This window comes from Anabrus simplex, chromosome 3 (assembly GCF_040414725.1).
Source record: "Anabrus simplex isolate iqAnaSimp1 chromosome 3, ASM4041472v1, whole genome shotgun sequence".
Classification (NCBI taxonomy): domain Eukaryota; kingdom Metazoa; phylum Arthropoda; class Insecta; order Orthoptera; family Tettigoniidae; genus Anabrus; species Anabrus simplex.
In genome coordinates this window covers 169429586-169452299 of record NC_090267.1, presented here as the reverse complement: position 1 = coordinate 169452299, position 22714 = coordinate 169429586, and the positions used below count along the sequence as shown (strand labels likewise).

The window sequence follows — 22714 nt, the reverse complement described above, 5'->3', positions numbered from 1 at the left end:
CCCTTTAGCCCTTTAGCCCATTAGCCCTTTAGCCCATTAGCCCTTTAGCCAAGGAATGTGCGGTAAGGAGGAGGAAGAGTCCTTTCATCCTTTTTGCCCTTCTGATAAGATGTAACCCCTGGGTTCCATACCCTATCACGATTTTTTTTCAGCCATGTTTATGCGATAACTTGTTCGACTGATTTTTACACACAAGACGAATGATGGAAGGTAAATAATTTGAAGATATACTTTGGCTATATCGTTTACCGAGCGAGTTAGCTGCGCAAATCATCAAAATTGTACTTTTGCTCTGAACACATCAAACAATGTTCTGATCATATGTTGAGGTTAACAACATCGATTACAGTGTTCGATTCTAGTCTTGTTATGTTTCATTCTGATCTTCTTAGAACAAGGGTACCCCATAACATGTTCTAAACACATGTTGTATTGAGTACAGTGTTCGATTCTAGTCTTGATCACTTATTTCGTGTTCTGAACACATCGATCAATGTTCTGATCACATGTTGTATCGAGTACAGTGTTCGATTCTAGTCATGATCACTTATTTTGTGTTCTGAACACATCAATCAATGTTCTGATCACATGTTGAAGTTAACAACATCGATTACAGTGTTCTATTCTAGTCTTGTTATGTTTCAATCTGATCTTCTTAGAACAAGGGTACCCCCTAACATGTTCTAAACACATGTTGTATTGAGTACAGTGTTCGATTCTAGTCTTGATCACTTATTTCGTGTTCTGAACACATCGATCAATGTTCTGATCACATGTTGTATCGAGTACAGCGTTTGATTCTACTCTTCTTATGTTTCGAAAGTCTAAACATGCACAATAATGTTATCGCTGCACACGCTTGCCTTCGCGATGCAGGTTTAAACTTGTTCGATATAAAGCTATGCCTTGACATAAGAGGCGGAGGAGGAGGTAGAGAAGGAGGAGGAGGAGGGGGAGGAGGAGGAGGAGGAGGAGGAGGAGGAGAATGATAAGGCCTTAACAGCCTATGTATAGTCGCCTTTGTTTAAGGATGATAGCTGTCAAAAGAATTTTTCAAATTATCCACCACCACATTTCAGCTAAAGAGGGCAGCAGGGTGCTCTGTTGATTAAGCACATAGAATTTCAAATTGCCCTCCACCACATGCATAACAGCAGCTGTTATCTTGCGCAGTAGCCTCTAAGCTAGCTTTCTTCATAAGAGTAGCCGCCATCTTGTGCGAGCACCCCTAGGCCGTCTCATAAGGAGCTATGTATAGTCACCATTTTGTGTCTGCCATCTTGCGTAAGCATCCCTAGGACGTCTCAAGGCATCTTGTTTCTCATAAGAGCAGCCACCATCTTGTAGAAATAGATAGCTGCGAATGCCAAAGGGCTTAAGTAGGAATCGAACCGTTGATCTCATCATTAGACTATGTTTTTTCTTGTTCCTGATACTACGAACCTACGTATTAGGCGGAAAAATTTTGTCCGTTTTGCTCTACGATGCATCGTTTTCGAGATATTTAACATTTTGCATTTAAGCCTCCAAATTTAATGAATCGAACCTGCACGGTACGTTATACTCTCTACCATAGCTAGACCTGATCATGTTACGAAGACTCGCTTCAATACAAGCTAAAACAGAGCAAATGCCAAAGGGCCTAAGTAGGAACCGAACCGTTGATCCCATCATTAGACCATGATTTTCTTGTTCCTCATACTGCGAACCTAGCTATTAGGCAGAAAAATTTTGTCCGTTTTGCTCTACGGTGCACCGTTTTCGATATATTTAACATTTTGCATTTAAGCCCTAAATTTAATGAATCGAACTATCACGACACGTTAGCCTCTAAGCTAAGAGTAGCAACCATCTTGCGCAAGCACCCTTAAAGCGTCTCATAAGGAATTATGTATAGCTGCCATCTTGTGTCCGCCATCTTGCGCAAGCATCCTTAGGGCGTCTCAAGCCATCTTGTGCAAGGACCCTTAAGCCGTCCCATAAGAGCAGCCGCTATCTTGCGCAAGCATCCCTAGGGCATCTCATAAGGAGCCATGTATAACTGCCATCTTGCGCAAGCATCCCAAGGGCGTCTCATAAGAACCTGTGTATAGCAGCCATCTTGCGTAAGCACCCTTAAGGAGTCATGTATAGCCGCCATCTTATGCAATTAGCGTCGAGGGAGGGCTGCTGTAGAATTTTTCTTTTTAAATTATCCGCCACCACTTTTCAAAGGTATCTAGCTAAAGATGGTAGCACCGCGGATGACAGGTGACGAATTTACATCTACTACGATAAAGAGGGCAGCACGGTGCTCTCTGTATTAAAGATGGCGGATGACAGCTGTCAAAAAAGCACATGGCTATGTTTACCAAACAAGAGCACGTGGAATTTGCCGCCATCACATTTCAAACTAAAGAGGGTAGCACTATGCTCTGTTGATTAAAGATGGCGGATGGTAGCTGTCGAAAAAGCACGTGAGTTTGTTTCCAAACAAGAGCACGTGGAATTTTTCAATTTGCCGCCACCACATTTCAAAGGTATCTAGCTAAAGATGGCAGCACGGTGCTCTCTTGATTAAAGATGGCGGATGATAGCTAACAGAACTTTTCAAATTGTCCGCTACTACGTGCTTAAGGTAGTAGCTATAAAGAGGGCAGCACGGTGTTCTGTGGATTAAAGATGGCGGATGACAGGTGATGAAATTACCCGCATGATAGTAGCACAGTGCTCTGTTGATTAAAGATGGCGGATGACAGCTGTCAAAAAAGCACGTGGCTTTGTTTCCAAACAAGAGCACGTGGAATTTACCACCACCACATTTCAAACTAAAGAGGGCAGCACTGTGCTCTATAGATTAAAGATGGCAGATGACAGCTGTCAAAAAAGCACGTGAGTTTGTTTTCAAACAAGAGCACGTGGAATTTGCCGTCACCGGGGCAGTACTGTTCTCTCTGGATTAAAGATGGCTGCTTGTCGAAAAGCATTTTTCAAATTATCCGCCACCACATTTCAGCTAAAGAGGGCAGCACTGTGCTCTATAGATTAAAGATGGCGGATGACAGCTATCAAAAAAGCACGTGGCTGTCAAAAAGCACGTGGATTTGTTTATCTCGAGCTAGTGAGGTTAAGTTGGTAGCACTAAGGTTTAGGCCCGTCAAGATGGCAGCACTGCCGATGACAGGTGACGAAAGAGGGCAGCACGGTGCTCTGTAGTTTAAAGATGGCGGATGACAGCTGTCAAAAAAGCACGTGGCTGTCAAAAAGCACGTGGCTTTGTTTATCTCGCGCTAGTTAGGTTAAGTTGGTACTACTGCGGTTTAGGCCCGTCAAGATGGCAGTACTGAGGTTAGCGATGCGTTGTTGTCTGTCAAAAAGCACGTGGCTTTGTTTACAAATCTGTCGAAAAGCACGTGGCTGTCAAAAAGCACGTGGCTTTGTTTACCTCATGCTAGTGAGGTTAAGTTGGTACCACTAAGGTTAGGCCCGTCAAGATGGCAGTACTGAGGTTAGCGATGCGTTGTTGTCTGTCAAAAAGCACGTGGCTGTCAAAAAACACGTGGCTTTGTTTACCTCGCGCTAGTTAGGTTAAGTTGGCACTAGTGAGGTTTAGGCCCGTCAAGATGGCAGCAGTGAGGTTAGCGATGCGTTGTTGTCGAAAAGCACGTGGCTGTCAAAAAGCACGTGGCTTTGTTTATCTCGCGCTAGTTAGGTTAAGTTGGTACTACTGCGGTTTAGGCCCGTCAAGATGGCAGTACTGAGGTTAGCGATGCGTTGTTGTCTGTCAAAAAGCACGTGGCTGTCAAAAAACACGTGGCTTTGTTTACCTCACGCTAGTTAGGTTAAGTTGGCACTAGTGAGGTTTAGACCCGTCAAGATGGCAGCAGTGAGGTTAGCGATGCGTTGTTGTCTGTCAAAAAGCACGTGGCTGTCAAAAAACACGTGGGTTTGTTTACCTCATGCTAGTTAGGTTAAGTTGGCACTAGTGAGGTTTAGGCCCGTCAAGATGGCAGCAGTGAGGTTAGCGTTGCGTTGTTGTCGATGACAGCTGTCAAAAAGCACGTGGCTTTGTTTACAAATTCAAATCTCGCGCCAAAATTCACATTTCCCGCCAAAATTCAAATTTCCCGCGGGCGGCGGCGGCGGCGGCGGCGGAGGAGGAGGAGGCGGGCGGAGGCGTGCGGCGGAGGAGGCGCCAGAACTCTCCCATTATACTACTCACTATATCACATGTTCAGTGTGGCCTCCACTGCTGCCGACAACCTCTTCGAGACGAGTGCGCATGTTTCTGACGACTTTGCGGCACAGGTCTTCATGAATTTCACTGCAGAGCTGCACAATCTGAGCACACATTTCCATGCGGCTTTGAGGTCTTGTCTGGTTTTTCTGTAGCCCAAAATCGCACATTTTGTTTATTAACTGCCCTGTTGAGATGAAAATAGGCTTCATCAGAGAACCAAATGTTAAACAGTACTTCATCTTTGAGTCCATAATGCGTACTGCAATCTCTTCTGCCTGTGAAGATCTGTTAGCTTGTGTAGTACAGTCACTTTTTACGGGTACAATTGAAGGTCACCGTGTATTTTTTTAACTGAACAGCGCGATATTCCACTTTCTCTTACAGTTCGCCGTGTTGACTGGTGTGGGCTGCATGACGATCCTCAGTGCGGCGATGCTTTCAGGAAACCGAACTGCTGGTGCACATGGTCGCTTTTCTTCCTTCACATTGCCTTGTTCTTCAAAGTTTCTGTATAAGCGAAGGATGGTGTTCCTTGCTGGTGCCCACCTAGTCTGAAATACAGCTCGAAATTTTATTTGTGACGCCGTAACACGTATCGATTCGCAATAAAATGTTACTGTTTTGGCGCGCTGCTGAACGGATAGTCGGCCGTGGTTGGCCACGGCATAAAGCTCACTGGAATTCAGGCATTCGGAGTCAAAGCAGCAGTGTCACCTCTACAGTTATTTCCATGTAACAGGGAAGGTGTGCACGAAATTTGAACAACATAGTACATAAGTTAAAATTTATATTTGCTTTTCAAATGTGTCAACTATTCGTGCTCCACCCTGTATATCTAAGCCGTTGACTTCAGATACGTTAAATAATTCCTGCTTGCTTTTCCGAGTATAAGGTGTGGCCCAAGAGGGTTGTTCGGCTCTCATAGCTGATATCATCTATCCATCTTCATCTCAGATTTCCTTGCTTTCTCCTTCCTGTTGATTGGCTATAAAGAATCTGTTTCGGTCCTTGGTATTCTATCGTCATTCATTCATGTTATTTTGAGATAACAGTTTTGCTTTTGTTCATTTTCCGTAAGACTGAAAACTCGCTATTGTTATTGGATATGTTCATTTCTCTGAAGGTCTAAGATAATGTAAACGTTTCGAAGGAACTTCATTTCGCTTGATTCAGTTTTTCTTTCGTTTGGTTGCTTCAAGGACTAGTTTTCCCAACCGTACGTTGGGAATGGAACTGCTAATGTTTTGTGCAATTTCAATTACGTTTATCGTTGTGCTTTACTCTTTTAAGATTCTCCGGGACAAAATTCCACCCCCTCAGCATTTGTTATTGTCGTCAGCTGCTACGATGAATGTGGAGCGAAAAGAACATAATCGAATTCTCCTGATATTCTTATTCATATTAACTTCAAATTGTATTTGTTTCCTGCATGAGATACTCGTCATATGGGAAAGGACAGATTTCCACATAAATCAGATATTGCTATTGCTAGCCTGATACAGTCCTTGTAAGGCAAACACTCCGAAGAGACAGTGCAGCATCTGGCGTGTATAGGAAACTGCATGTTGTTGTAGTGAAGGATAGTGTTGTAATTTCACTCCCCCGCAGAATGATATTCAAGTAAATTTATTTATTTATTTATTTATTTATTTATTTATTTATTTATTTATTTATTTATTTATTTATTTATTTATTTATTTATGTTTGTTTATGTGGTGAAAGTCTGTGGGCCTCCTTAATTTCCGAGCCTGCCTGCATTGCAGGCCCTAACGTTACACCACTGTTAAGGCTATAGTTGGGCCACGGCCGACTTGATGCGTCGCTCTAGCTAGCTCCTTACCGGCCTTGACAATCGGGTCCACGCACTGTAATCGGAGTAGTTACACAGCTCGACACGTGGCGCTGGCGGCCGACCTATTTGCGGTAGAAATGCATACTTCTTTATGGAAAATATATTGACTTTGATTGCCGATTTATCGTAATTTAGAGTTACGGAGAATGTTACATAGGTTAATACTGTTAAAATGATTAATCCTAAAGGTTACTTCCGTTGATATTTGCCAAAATGATGTGAAATGAAACTGCGGGGAGATGACTTAGTCAAGCTGACTTTCAGATATTGATTCTGATTGCCGATGTATCTTAATTTACGGAATAAAATAGTATGTTACATTGACTAATGTTGTGAAAATGATTAATCCTAAAGGCTACTTTTATTGATATGTGCCAAAATAACGTCGTGAAATGAAACTGCGGAGGATGGAGTAGTCCAACTGACGGTCCGTTCCTTAATTGTGAGGAATAATAGTAATCGTTTTATCATGGAATTTAGATACATAGCAGAACTTACCACAATACTCTTGTCTTCTGATGTTAATACTGAGATTAAGAGTCATTGTTGAATTAGAGTTTTAAAATTCTTCAAGCGCTGCTCTCAGGAAGAGGGCTGGACAAAACATAAAAGTCTTACTTTTTCCATATTCGTTGTATGCATAACAAATATTTTGACTCAAACATGTTTAAATTTTAATTTCAATATATATAGTTTGAGATTACCGGTACATTTCATACATACCTTTCACTAGAATATTAAACCCCGGGCAAGTTGGCCGTCCTAAATTCAGACAATAAATTTTACTTGAAATGCACTAGGGTGGAACAAGTTGGCCGCGCGGCGTGCAGCTGTGAGCTTGCATCCGGGAGATAGTGGGTTCGAACCCCACTGCCGGCAGCCCTGGAAATGGTTTTCCGTGGTTTCCCATTATGATATCAGGCTGTACCTTAATTAAGGCCACGGCCGTTTCCTTCCCACTGCTAGCCCTTTCCTATTCCACCGGCATCATAAGACCAATCTGTGTCGGTGCGACGTAAAATAAATAGCGAAAGAAGAAGAAGAAGAAGAAGAAGAAGAAGAAGAAGAAGAAGAAGAATTTAAATAAAAATTCCGTGAGAAAAGTATTTTGAGTAAATAAATTGTAAACTGTTCTCTGCTCGATGATGATTATGATGCTTGTTGTCTAAAGGGACCTAACATCTAGGTCATCCGCCCCATTGTTCAGGTAACAACACTTCATACGTTGGCCTTACCGTCATAGCAGTAGTGATTCTTACTTGTCAATGTTTAAATGTTAAAGTTCAGATTATCTTGGATAAAAATGTGTTGTGTTGATGACATATGGCAAATACGACACCGCATAAAGGATAATTCTATGAAAGAAAATTCATGGGTAAAAATACGTTATTAGCGTGATTAGCTGCCACTCCCGATGACCTGGGTTCGATTCCTGGCCCTGGCACAAAATTTCAAAAGTGGTACGAAGGCTGGAACGGGGTCCACTCAGCCTTGGGAGGTCAACTGTGTAGAGGGGGGTATCGATTCCCACCTCAGACATCCTCGAAGTGATTTTCCAAATGCCGGGATGGTAACTATCTTAAGGCCACGGCTGCTTCCTTCCCTCTTCCCTTCCAATCTCCCCATCCCCAACACAAGGCCCCTGTTCAGCATAGAAGTTGCGGCTGCCTGGGCGAGCTACTGGTCATCCTTCCCAGTTGTATCCCCGACCCACAGTCTCACGCTCCAGGACACTACCCTTGAGGTGGTAGAGGTGGGATTCCTCACCGAGTCCGAGAGAAAAGCCAACCCTGGAGGGTTAAACAGAGTAAGAAAGAAAGAAAGAAAGAACGAACGAAGGTAAATACCCGAAATAGAAACGGCAAACTGAGATGAGAGTGCTACCTGCTTTTAGCCACTCCGTAGTTTTGTCCTGGTCTACAGAGAACTCATGTAATGATAGTGTCCCTTTGCTCTTTTTTTTTTTTTTTTTCCTGTTCGGAATACAAAAAAGGCTCACAGCAATATATATTCGAATATTTCCTAACACAGTTAAAGAAAAGCAAATCACCACACCATTAAAAAACGAATTAGCGCATAAATTAAAATCCTTGTTCAGGACGAAGTTACAGCGAGAAATCACTTTGTTCTCGTTTCCATAAAATGTCTGCTCGAAGTACGAAAGGGTGCACAAGAATATCACAAATTCCAAGATTTGTAAACACAATTTAAAAAATATTATCACCATACTATACAATAAAAAATTAACTCATTAGCGCATAACTATCAGATCCCAATATCAAGCCAACAAACACCTCATTGCGAACACATTGCCAACATTTACGACAGCAAAACCAGATAAATAAAACTGGAAATGCGGCAATTTGCGGTATACAGCTACCTGTCAATGGGTAGTAGGTCAGCGCTCCAGCGGCATTACGGTGAAACTTCTCAATTACAGCTTTATGCTGGGCTTCACAAGCGATTGTCAAGGCCGGTATAAGGAGCGCAGCGAGGGATCCAGTCGGCCGTGGTTGGGCCCACGAGAGTTGAAGTCTGACGTTTAGCGCCACCGGCGAGAAAAAGTTGACTAACGCTGCTCGAAAATGGTCTGTTGCTATAGCAACGATAACAGAGATGCCATATTTAAGGATGCTATCGCCACGTGGGTTGGCTTGCTCTCAGTCGCTTTTGTGACATTATTTGGAGTAGTATTGTGTTAGGTGCGTTAGTTGTTGCTAGTTTATGTAATAATTTAAGTGTTTGTTTCCTGAATATTATTTTCGTTGTTAGTTTATTTCTTGGAAGTTAATCAGTGGCTAGTTGTACAGTTCCGTTCTCTATTTGATATGCACATTTGTTGAGGTTATTGTTAGTTTAGTGAATATGAAATATCATATTTATCGGCAATGGCGTGTTCTGTCTTAAATACCAGAATTATTAGCACGAACTTAGGCACGAGTCAAAGTTTATTGAATTGCATTAGGCCAACATAGTTAATTAAACATTCAGCCTGTATGAAAGAGTGATATTCCTCAGATTGAGGTAACTATGACAACGCAGCGTATTTTCGTAGTTACTGCTTTCGCCGCTCAAATGCCAGACTCCAACTCTTGTGGGCCCAACTATAGATAAGGCTAGATGCCCATGTTATCCATGGAAATTCCCCGTGACTTGATTTAAAAATCACTTCCGGATGATTTAACCCCTTGAGATGATGACATTGGACGGTCTTCTCAGAAATTTGGAGGTACTGGTACGTAATAAAGAGAAGTTCATCACTTCCATGTGTTTCAGGATGCCGAGGAAAGAAGAGCAATCCCTAAGGATACCATCCACTTGGCGTTCTGCATTCCTTCTGCTTGCTCTGGAGGAGACCTTCAGGAATTCCTCACTAGTACAATGCAAGCGGCCAACAGTCTGTCAACGTTTCGTGTAGATGTGGAGGTCGAGGAGTCCATGTGTCAAGTTAAGAAAGAGATGGAACTGGACGACAAGGATATCGCATTCATGTATGTATAGTATTATCCCATTGTCAGCTGAGTAAATATTTTTAGAGCTAACCCTCAGCTACTGATGTTGAGTCTCACAGACTCCTGTAGATGACGAGTCATTCGCTCCCGATGAGATCTTTCACTTTATATCCTTGTTCTTCCTGGTACTTCCCTCTTTCATCGTCTTAGCAATCACGCTTGCTTGTTGTTGCTCGTTGTTTTAAAGGGCCTAACATCGAAGGTCATCGGCCTGCAATCACGCAGCTGGTCATTATTGAGCAATAATGTAGAACCGAAATAATAATGTCTGAAGTAGTGTAGGACTCTCACCAGTCTCCGTGTCAGTACGATAAAGTACGGGTCAGCTTTTTAATCAGGTGTGATAAAAGAAATATATTCTGTACATTTTTATTTATCAAACTTTTTGATGTAGTAATCTGGTATTTATTAATTTATGCACGGTTTAATTTTTATTTGATGAGAACAAATGTGATTGTTAACCATTTTTCGGTCATTGAAACGTATGTTATGTTTATTACAAGTCAGAAAACATAGCCTATCATGTCGAATCTTACATCAAACCGTCTCCTACAATGCATACTAAAACCATGCTTAAACTACCAGTCTCAGACCAAACATCAGTAACAATGTTATTGAGTTCTCACCTCAGCAACTGAGGGTTAAAGGTATTTTCGGATAGCGTCTTTTTAAATGTCAATCTTCCCAACGCGTTATCCCCGATCTTTCATCGGCACTGAGGCGGAGCCCCAGGGCCGAGAAATTTGTGGCTCTTCGACCGATACCGGTCTTGAATGCCCTATCTTGAATTTATCCCCTGACTGAATGGTTTTGGGTTTCGGGTTAGAGACGGAGTTTTGTTGTCATGGCTGACCAGTGTGTGGTCTAGCGCAGTGCGCTGTCTAATTCAAGATAACCTTGGGCCTCTTTTTAACATAGATTTGGGCCGATTTGCCAATAAGTACCAATTTTCACGGGTTGAATTGCCCTGGCCGCCTCTGTGGTGTAGTGGTTAGCGTGATTAGCTGCCACCCCCGGAGGTCCGGGTTCGATTCCCGGCTCTGCCACGAAATTTGAAAAGTGGTACGAGGGCTGGAACGGGGTCCACTCAGCCTCGGGAGGTCAACTGAGTAGAGGCGGGTTCGATTCCCACCTCAGCCATCCTCGAAGTGGTTTTCCGTGGTTTCCCACTTCACCTCCAGGCAAATGCCGGGATGGTACCTATCTTAAGGCCACGGCCGCTTCCTTCCCTCATCCTTGCCTATCCCTTCCAATCTTCCCATCCCCCTACTAGGCCCCTGTTCACTATAGCAGGTGAGGCCGCCTGGGCGAGGTACTGGTCATACTCCCCAGTTGTATCCCCCGACCAAGAGTCTGAAGCTCCAGGACACTGCCCTTGAGGCGGTAGAGGTGGGATCCCTCGCTCAGTCCGAGGGAAAAACCGAACCTGGAGGGTAAACAGATGATGATGATGATGATGAATTGCCCTGCCAATAAGTACCAATTTTCACGGGTTGAATTGCCCAAACCACCGCCGTCTCAACTTCTATATAGAGATTGAGACGGCGGTGGCCCAAACTATAACGTATCCATGCAGCCAATGATGAGCCAACACCGAGGCACGTGACCAGCAGCAATACAACACTTTGTTTGATTTCGATTGTTGTGTTCGATTATTCACTTAATTCGATGGTGTCTAGGCCAATGGGCGTAAGCCACTAAAAATATTCAGGAGAGACAAAAAACAGTTTACACCTCACTGCAGTCCGACTCGTTGGCTGAATGGACAGCGTACTGGCCTTCGGTTCAGAGGGTCCCGGGTTCGATTCCCGGCCGGGTCGGGGATTTTAACCTTCATTCGTTAATTCCAGTGGCTCGGGGGCTGGGTGTTTGTGCTGTCCCCAACATCCCTGCCACCCACACACCACACATAACACTATCCTCCACCACAATAACACGCAGTTACCTACACATGGCAGATGCCGCCCACCCTCATCGGAGGGTCTGCCCTACAAGGGCTGCACTCGGCTAGAAATAGCCACACGAAATTATTATATACCTCACTACAAGCACTGATCTCTATTAATTGCTCTTTATTTGAATTTTATAATGGATCTAAGATTGTAGTCAACTGAATATGTGGTGTGGGATCGTACAGTTTCTTGAAATTATTTTTTTAATATGAAATTTGACGGTTACGCCATTTGACTGGGACTGATACTACTTCAATGTTGGTTACGACAACGTTTATTTAGGGTTGCACTAATTGCAATAAATGATAATAACAACAATGGTAAGTTGTTTATTGTGTGAAAGGATGATTAATAGTAAGAAAACCATTATAAAACACTAATTTTATATCCTGATTAATTTAAATAAATTACCCTCACAGAAGTAACACTCAAATCCAAAAGCTATTAAGCGTTGGGATATCAGAACATTGAGTTATGCTGAATAAAACCGAATAATAATTGAAGATTAATAATCTGCACAATAATGAATGACACTTAGACACTGGAAATACATTCCCATGCCGGGTTTAGTGGCTCAGACGGTTGAGGTGCTGGCATTCTGACCTCAACTTGGTAGGTTCGATCCTGGCTCAGTCCGGTGGTATTTAAAGGTGCTTAAATACGTCATTTCCGTGTCGGTAGATTTACTGGCACGTAAAAGAACTCCTGCGGAGCAAAATTCTGGCATCTCGGACCGTAAAAGTACTTAGTGAGACATAAAAAATAACATTATTATAAATTCTTACAACGGTAATCTAGTAGAACTTCCAGTTCTTATATACATTATAGGAAGAATAATTATAATATACATTTTCCGTTTTCGTTTTACCTTAAATGGTGCGATTCAAAATAATGTAACAGCACTAGAATATTATCAGAGATAACACAATAATAAAAATAGAAGAGAAACAAATTTCGTTGTTAAAAGTCATAAATGTGAACTGAAATAAGAACATGTCAGACTAAACAATACTGAGTAACTAAATATCTTATTCACCTGTCTCTGAAAAGAGACATCTGTAGATATTCATTATGATAGCTCATAGAGATTACTTTACTGGACACAAGCTTTACCAGTCATGGAACTTCGTAATTGTTGGGCTGAGTGGCTCAGACGGTTGAGGCGCTGGTCTTCTGATTCCAACTTGGCAGGTTCGATACTGGCTCAGACCGGTGGTATATGAAGAAGCTAAAATACGTTAGCCTCGTGTCGGTAGATTTACCGGCACGTTAAAGAACTCCTGCGGGACTAAATTCCGGCACCTCGGCGTCTCCGAAAGCCGTAAAAAGAGTAGTTAGTGGGACGTAAAGCCAATAACATTATTATTAATTTCGCAATCTGTGTTGACAGTTCCTAACTGTAAACACATAGTCAAACAGATAAGCTCCATTTAGTACGCATGTTCCTAACAATCCCAAGTGTCACTGTTTTCTCCGCAGCCTCAGGATTATACGAGTATTTCAGCTTTATGACTAAATATTTTGAAAAAAAAAAAAGCCCTATTTAAATGTTATCTTTTCTCCATTATCACACTTGGCCATCTTTGGTAGGATGTTCTGTTGAAGACCTTTAAAACATTTGAAGACTTTGTGACACATTGTAATGACTTCATACGGTTTGGGTTTGACTTTTGCATTTACAATTACAGTAGGCCACTCTGAGGGAGCCCATACAACTTTATTTTTAAGGGTATTTCCTATTGAAGCACGGGCAGAATCTACTGGCATGTACGTATGATCAGGCTGCAAGTAAGTTACTGATATGTATTCAGTGCTCTTTGATGTCTGAAGAAACCACAAGAAAGCAGATAAAACCTGATGATTTTTATTTTGCCCGGGCATGAGTCACAATATAGAGCAACAGTTCTGACATCACCTCTTTCATCCACGACTGACAGATGACAATGTATTACAGAACAAATTTCATTTGTTCCTCGATGCCCGTCTTCTTCTTCCCACATAAAGCAGTATACATTATTGGAGGCATTTTCAATTACTGTCTCATTGTATACACAGCATTTCCTGGAATAATATAAAACGATACTATTACCATGAAGGGTATTTAATACCTTTTTGAAGGTCAAAACTAGTACAGACAAATGTTGAGTCCCTTTTGGCCTATTCCTGATCATTCTGATTTACCCTACATCCTTAGAAAATCGAACCTCAGCTTCACGGCTTTCGAACATTGCAATATCATTTAGCGTCAGATCCTCTACTGGTGTATTTTTCTGTTTTTGACAAGTGAGCACTTGTTCTCTTTTGGTATGTAGAATCCAATGTTGAATTTGGTCCTAAAAGTAAATTTAAAATATTGATAATGGCGTGTGGCCTCCGAAGAGGCGTGGTGCAGGTCTTTTGATTTGATACCGTAGGCGACCTGCGCGTCATGATGAGGATGAAATGATGATGAAGACGACACATACACCCAGTCCCCGTGTCAGTAGTGGGGAATTAACCAATTATGGTTAAAATTCCCGACTCTGTCGGGAATCGAACCCGGAACCCCTGTGACCAAAGGCCAGCACTCTAACCATTTAGCCATGGGGCCGGACCTAAATATATTTTAAAAACCCTTTCACTTGCTACAGGAATGCTATTTTCTTTACATTTAATTTTGTCATCATCATCATCATCTGTTTACCCTTCAGGTTCGGCTTTTCCCTCGGACTCAGCGAGGGATCCCACCTCTACCGCCTCAAGGGCAGTGTCCTGGAACTTCAGACTCTTAGTCGGGGGATACAACTGGGGAGAATGACCAGTACCTCACCTAGGCGGCCTCACCTACTATGCTGAACAGGGGCCTTATGGAGGGATGGGAGGATTGGAAGGGATAGACAAGGAAGAGGGAAGGAAGCGGCCGTGGCCTTAAGTGAGGTACCATCCCGGCATTCGCCTGGAGGAGAAGTGGGAAACCACGGAAAACCACTTCCAGGATGGCTGAGGTGGGAATCGAACCCACCGCTACTCAGTTGACCTCCCGAGGCTGAGTGGACCCCGTTCCAGCCCTCGTACCACTTTTCAAATTTTCGTGGCAGAGCCGGGAATCGAACCCGGACCTTCGGGGGTGGCAGCTAATCACGCTAACCACTACACCACAGAGGCGGACATTTAATTTTGTATTGCCTGTAAACAGCTGATATATTTTTCATTTCTTGAGGAAGATAACGTCTTGTTGTGTTAGCTCTGCAATAGTGTAATGAAACTGCTAGCAACTCTTTGATATAATTTTCCACGGTATCTGATGGTGTTTTGTTTCGTGGACGCCATTTTACCTCTTCCCTCCAGTTTAGAGGCAGAAAACTATCGATAGGGATATTATGAGCTCTACTATCGATAGTAATCGATAGTTTGTCCGGCCTCGCGGTGTAGGGGGCAACGCGTCCGCCTGTCACCCGGTGGCCCGTGTTCGATTTCCGGCTGGGTCAGGGAAGTTTAATTGTAAATGATTAATATCCCTGGCCTGGGGACTGGGTGTTTGTGTCGTCCTTAACGTTCCTTTCCTCACATTCAACACTCTACACTTCATTCCATTTACACGCAGGTTCATATCACATGGTGCGAGTAGGGGCAAAAGATCTCTATAGGTCGACGCCCCGAACAAACAGCATTTTAAAAAGATCGATAGTTTTCAAAAAGTGGAACGAATCATACCATTATGCCTGAAAATAGAACATTTATTAAACACAATATACAAAAAATCATTACGAAGCACAACATTTTCATGCTATGTAATTTCCGAAATTCAAATCGGAATCACTGATAAATCTCTTCAGTGGCTCGTCCGAGACATTGTCGGGCTGCACGCCTTGCCCATAACGTGATAACCCGAAAAATTCTTGTTCAGCTGCAGTGTTCATTTTGCGATTGCCCGACATTTTCTTGGGCATTGTAATATATTTGGAAAAATGTTTTACAGCATTCTCATTAGCTGGCAGGAGAGTTTTTAGTTGTTTTCATTAAGTCTTTGACCTAAAATGTGCCTTATCTTTTCTCGTCAACAGACAATCTCTGACAACTTATAAATCTCATTTTTTGTACCGTATTGGAACCAACTCAACTAAGGTTAGGTTGAATAGAGAATCCCACCTTCCAAAATGCTAAATAATCCTTCTGTCGGCACTGGTCGCAGGTACACAGAAATACTTAAATGTACACCTTTGAATTGGAACAAACTCCTCACCAGTTAACTGCAAACAGCGGTACAATTTCTGTTAGGGTATAAAATAAGCCAATGAGGGGAGAAAAAACTATCGTTGACTATCGATAGTAGGCAACTGACTATCGATATCAGACGATAGTGGTCGCTATCGATAACTATCGATAGCGCTATCGATAGTTTTCTGCCTCTACTCCAGTTTACCTGTATTCAGTTCTGTTTTGTTCTCCTCTGCATATCGTATCAATTTTGTGAAATCTCCAGAATCTTGAGGAGAAACTGCTGACGTACCTTTCTCCGAATGCCAGCGATTGGTGCATAATAGTATTTAGCACACTTCCTTCTACCGATGCTCTGTGTGGTATATTTCCTCTTTATTTCTTCTTGTAACACACGGAAGTAGGAAGTCTTTCTGACATTATGAATCATTCAATTCATAATAGTTTAGGGGAAGCACTAAAATTGATTTCTTAAATATCTATGTTATTAGTGGTTCTATAGATTAATACTAATTGAAAAGAGCTATAGAGATTACAATTAACGACCCTTTATGTTTTATACAGTTTTATCGTACCGGCTAATATAAGAAAAGGGCACGATTTCGCTGTATTCATCGACTATACGAAAGCGTTTAATGGGGGAAACCGCAACATCATCATAGAGAAGCTCGAAGCAGCTTTAGGACCAGAAGATCATTTCCTCCAGTTAATAATCAACATCATGGAAGGGAATGTAATAAGACATTAGTGATGGTCTTCTTCAGTCATAAGACATCATACAAACGAATGGCGTAGTACAAGGTGACCCCCTGAGTCCCATAATATTTAATATGATCACACATGACGTAGTAAAGGTAGTAACTTGCGATGACACGGTTATATTGAGCAATAGTAAAAGCTCATTACAGAAAGCTCTTAATAGACTAGTAGAATTGTCTCAAAAGAATGTCAAGCACACAAACCAGGGAAACCAAACTATTGAAATAGTCAAATCTTTCAAGTATTTTGGGCAACTCTACAAGTCACTGGACTTACTTTCACAAGGCACATTGAAGATAGAACAGTGGCTGCGATAAAGGCTGAAATGCAAATTCGCAATCGCAAATCCCTTTCACTCAGAACAGCAATGTCATTATTCAAGCTGAAAGTTACACCGGTATCATCATATGCAATTGAGATAACATGGCCATACCTTTCAATTTCATACAGAAATATGGAAACTTTGGACAGAACTAAAGCCAGATACATAAAAAAGTGTACTCTGCATATCAAAGTTTTCACCAAATCGGCCTGCATACCGGCTAGTTTTTTTTTTCAACTTGCTTTACGTCGCACCGACACAGATATGTCTTACGGTGATGATGGGATAGGAAAGGCCTAGGAGTGGGAAGGAATCGGCCAGGGCCTTAATTAAGGCACAGCCCCATTTTTGCCTGGTATGAAAATTGGAAATCACAGAAACCCATTTTCAGGGCTGTTGACAGTGGTGCTCGAACCCACCATCTCCCGGATGCAAGCTCACAGCTGCGCGCCCCTAACCGCACGGCCAACTCGCCCGGTCATACCAGCTAGTATGAACATCTTTCATAGAAGACCTGATGACAACTTATGATCTGACACCAATCTCAGCTACCAAAAGTTTCCTGGACGAACGACTCCAGAAAACTGCAGAAATAGACCCATAACTATTTAATACCCCCGCATGAACAATGATGAATAGAAATCAGCTAATTCTGAGCTACGTCACTTCTATACGAGAAGTGCTTTCATCACCGTATTCGTAATAAGAAAGGTTTACACAAAGTATCCAGTGACTGTGTTGGTGAAATTTGCTGCTCACATTGTTCACTATACCACCTGTTTGCACACAAAGAACACTTCTTCTTTCTCATTATTTGCAATAGACGAAACCTTGTATTGACAGCGCATTTCACTAGTTTTTTAAAAAAATCGTATGTACATATTGTGTTTACCGAGCTCGATAGCTGCAGTCGCTTAAGCGCGGCCAGTATCCAGTATTCGGGAGATAGTGGGTTCGAGCTCCACTGTCGGCAGCCCTGAAGATGGTTTTGCGTGGTTTCCCATTTTCACGCCAGTCAAATGCTGGGGATGTACCTTAATTAACGCCACGGCCGCTTCCTTCCAACTCCTAGCCCTTTCATGTCCCATCGTCGCCGTAAGACCTATCTGTGTCGGTGCGACGTAAAGCAAGTTGTAAAAACAATATATTGTTTGATATTAAATATTATTATTATTTTATAAAAAGAAATTCATGAATTTAGACCTTTATTGCTGTCCATATCAACGTCGAGCCACGGGAAAATGGGTGTGTAGAATTTAATGAAGAATGGTATGTAAAATCAGGGAATAAGGTATTGCAGCCTAGGCTAAAAATAATTTTATTCACGCTGTGTTAAATTGTAGTTTAGGGGAAAGCCTAAACTGAATTCTTAAATATCTGCGTTGTTAGTGAACCTAACAAAATTTATAGAGAATACAATTTGCGATTATTTATGTCTTATACAGTTTTACCGTACTGACTACGATAAGGGATTTCATGAATATCATTAACATGGAAATGTTCAGTCGTGTTAACTAGCGTTAGTGGTTATTTTTATTCTGATTGTCTTCGGATAAAAGTGTGTGGTCATCGGTCCATATCAATAAGGAAAACTGTGAAGATAATTATCAGAATGGGACGACTGCTTGAAGGATAAGACAAGAGTTTTCTTTGCTATTTGTTTTACGTCGCACCGACACAGATAGGTCTTATGGCGACGATGGGACAGGAGAGGCCCAGGAATGGGAAGGAAGTGGCCGTAGCCTTAATTAAGGAACAGCCCCAGATTTGTCTGGTGTGAAAATGGGAAACCACGGAAAACCATCTTCAGGGCTGTCGATAGTGGGGTTCGAACCCACTATATCCCGGATGCAAGCTCACAGCTACGCGCTTCTTACCGCACGGCCAACTCGCCCGGTAAAGACAAGAGGGAGTCATGGAAGGAGTAAAGACTCCCTTTACATTGGATGCCCTAATATCAAAGAGTCAAAATAAAACTAAAAATGAAGGCCTACAATATCGAAAGCCCTTGAAATTGTACAATAACGATCTGCCTGTTAGGTCATCAGCCCAGAGACTGGTTGGATCCTCAAATAGCATCACCAAAGGCTATGGAGTTATAGGGAAACCTCAAAAACCAATGGCAGTACCAAAATGAGGCGTACTAGGCAAGTTGAGGAGTGAGGTAGTTTGCCATTGCTTTCCTCACTGGGCCAGATAGTGCTATTGTAGCACATCTAACCCTATGAGCAACACCTTTCATGACACTCAGACACACTGGTTGTGCTCTGAATGTCATTAATTAGCACCACCCATACCCCAGCAGCTTCCATATTGTCACAGCCACGGATGAGACTAGGACTTCAGTGGAAGCTACACTTTGCTCTGGCCGGAAAATAACGATACTACTACTAATAATAATATTAATAATAATACAGTAACTATTGTTTTTTGTGATGTGCTTTGTCCTTTCTGCTGTGATTCATCTCCGATAGATGGGATTACTGTTTCATCCCGAGTAGAACAGCCTGTTTGAATATTGTGTGTGTGGTGCTAGTGGTGATGGTGGGGGTTAGATAACTTTCCCTTTTAACATTGCATTCCTCTCGTTCATACATGTTCTGATAACTACTGGTACAAGACACACACTATTTGATGTAGCCTAGTATTCCAGCTATTCGATCCTTGCTACGAGGCGCCGATAGGAATGAAAAGTGTGAACTTATAACGGAAAACGGCGGAGCAGTGGTTGCCGCTGTCTGTGGGCTTGTCATTCCAGCTCTGGAACTCGGCACTATTAGAATGCCAGGGCAGTACTGTACTGTCAGTGAAAAGTAAGAAACTTGTCTTGCTTTTAACCTCGATATTCTAGTCAGTTAATATTATATTCTGACAAGAATACTGACGTCAATGTAATAATTTATGTCGAGTTCAGTTTAATATTTGTCTATATCTGTTACAGCATCACGAGAAAACAGATGGGTGGATTTTGATGAGACTTAGTATTTCAGTTTAGAATATGGTCGAATAGCTATAAGTTGTCCAAAAATTTCACCAGGAGGTGATGCTTCAGACAAGGCCTAGAAAGCATAAAACTCGATGTAGCCTATTTCTCTTACAGTCGGTTTAACACGAAAGTAGCTCATGGCGAAAGTTTGTTCTATACTTGTGTTTGATACATTGAAAAATACGGTAAACATCAATGGCAGTCATGTCAAAGTCCATGAGCCGGCAAATAGCACTATAAACTGTAAAGAGAGTTGCTATGGAGATCGTTCCGACAATGTCTTAAACGCTTTGTACACCTGTCAGCATTTTTTTAATATTAAGCCGATGCTTGCCTTCCTTTTATACCGGAAGGAGGAGATCATATCAATATCAGCAATAATGCAAACAAATGTGAAATTGCAAAGGGCCACATACAGCACGGACGTTACTACGTAACGGCAAGCCGCTGACAGGGAGAGGCATACCCACTTTCATGCGTCAGAATCTGGGAACAGTGTGAGGGGTGGAAAAAAATGCCCTCATGATCATGCTAAGTTCATGCTCCGTCAACGACGGGTCCTACAACAAGTATTAAATATTATGAGGAAGTCTAAAGTTAAAACAAGTCTTTACTTTCTCAATTTTACTGTCCATGCTAATTTGTTAAGGCCGTTATTTGTGGAAGAAGGTATATTTTACTTGGTACATGGCGTAGAGAAGTCGCACCTTCTCACTAATAAGTCAACCTAACAGTTTAATAGTTTATTAAGCTATTCTTCGAAGAAATACTGTTGACGCACCTTCCTGGTAGACGGTCGCTCTGAAAAATGTCTGTCCATTTAGACAAGAGTTTGTTCATGATGATGATGATGCTTGCTGTTTAAAGGGGCCTAACATCTAATGTTATCGGGCCCTATGATTTTGTTCATCTTCTAGTTCTAATGCTTGTTCTTGGCAAAATTAGTTGTAAGCCCTATCTTCTGCTTTTGCTTAGTCTGCGAATCCATTTCTTATCAGTTCCGTAAGATTTCCAGCTACGAGATTCGACCCTCACCGAACATCAGTTTTGACTTCATTGCCATTTTATTGCAAGGATGACGTCTGAAATTTAAAAGGTGTGTTTATCGGTTTGAATTGCATTTAGTTTTGGAAGGCCAGATCTATTCTTGGTAAGATATGGCGTTTACAGTGCACCTTGTATTTTTGTATGAACAAGAAACAAATGTTACTTTCATTGACTTGTCTCAGTATCATCTTTGGCTTTGACAATGTGAAAGTGACTGAGATATGAACGTTACTAGTAATACGACCCTTTATGCAGCCGGTCTCTTCGACGAATGATGTGAAAGTGTCATTCAGGTTCAATTGCTGTGTGCTTTTCAGTAGGTATGGCAGGCTGATACGTAATAAAACCTTATGGTGAAATGCGAGAAGTAGCAGGTAACTACCTCGTTCCTGAAAAAAGTGTATTTTTTATACAATCTTTTTCAGGCTAGGAACTGGTCACCAACTAGTAGCTGATCGGCGTGGATTCAATTTTCGTCATTATAGGCCTACTAGGATAATATATCATCTATATAAATAAAATCGTAACGATCATGTGTCTGTACATTGACTATTTTTGCGAAATTTTCATTAAGTTAACCGTTTCAGGTGTAATAATGATCATCTGCATATTTTTTAGCTTTGGTGCCTGTTTGTTTGTCTGAGTTCTTATAACTTGAAAAATACTGGGTATATTTCTACGAAACTTCATATTTAGAATCCACCCGTCACTGGGTAGGTTTTAGGGCCAATATTGTTTCTAAATCCCTGAACTGACTGGGGTTTATACGAAGCCTAAACCTTTACCGAGCTCGATAGCTGCAGTCGCTTAAGTGCGGCCAGTATCCAGTATTCGGGAGATAGTAGGTTCGAACCCCACTGTCGGCAGCCCTGAAAATGGTTTTCCGTGGTTTCCCATTTTCACACCAGGCAAATGCTGGGGCTGTACCTTAATTAAGGCAACGGCCGCTTCCTTCCCACTCCTAGCCCTTCCCTGTCCCATCGTCGCCATAAGACCTATCTGTGCAACTAGCAAAAAAAAAAAAAAGAAAGAAAAGAAACCTAAACCGTGATTTTACACTCCCACAAAATATACACACCCAAAATTAATGGAAATCTATCTGCCTTAAAAGAAAACCTACAACCTGTTTTCCAATCATTGTCGGGGTCAGGGATGGAATGAATGAAGCAGATATAGGCTATTAGTACGATGGGGTCGTCACTCCCAACACTCCCAAAGTGATTTATTAATGACTGATAGATGCTATGAAATGAGAATGGAGAGTGTTGCCTGAATGAAAGATGACAGGAAAACCGGAGTACCCGGAGAAAAACCTGTTCCGCCTCCGCTTTGTCCAGCACAAATCTCACATGGAGTGACCAGGATTTGAACCACAACCACAACCGAATCACAACCACAGCCGACGCGCTGCCGTCTGAGCCACGGAGGCTCCTATCTGCCTTAATGAAAATCAATTTCTAAACCTTTTTTTTTCTTTGAATCATTTTATAGGAGGATTAATGAGGGAAATATAATTAACGGACCGTTTTTCAGTCTAACTTCGAGCGGACTTTTTTAAAGCTTTTTTTTTTGTCTGTTCATCCGTTTGTTGAGTTCTTATAACTGGAAAACTACTCTATATCATTCTGCCAAACTTTATATCTGTCCTTGGGTAGGTATTAGGATCAATATTATTTCTAAATCCCGGATTGATTTGAGGGTTTATAGGAAGTCGAAACAGTGATTTTACTCTACCACAAAATAAACGTGACCAACCACAATGGGAAACTACCAGCCTTAATGGAAATCAATTTCTATTTTTTTCTCATGTGCACTTTTTCGACAGGAGGATAACAAACGATTTATCATTAATGGACTGTTTTACAGGC

General features: G+C 41.9%; 1 protein-coding gene across 1 annotated transcript in view; it reads left to right on the top strand.

Moving 5' to 3' along the window:
- Window positions 1–22714, top strand: part of LOC136866117 (nose resistant to fluoxetine protein 6) — a 180377-nt gene that overhangs the window by 81029 nt on the left and 76634 nt on the right. The window contains exon 3 of the mRNA XM_067142798.2: window positions 9348–9562. Within this exon, the coding sequence (XP_066998899.2) occupies window positions 9348–9562 (215 nt within the window). The remainder of the gene's footprint in view (window positions 1–9347; window positions 9563–22714) is intronic.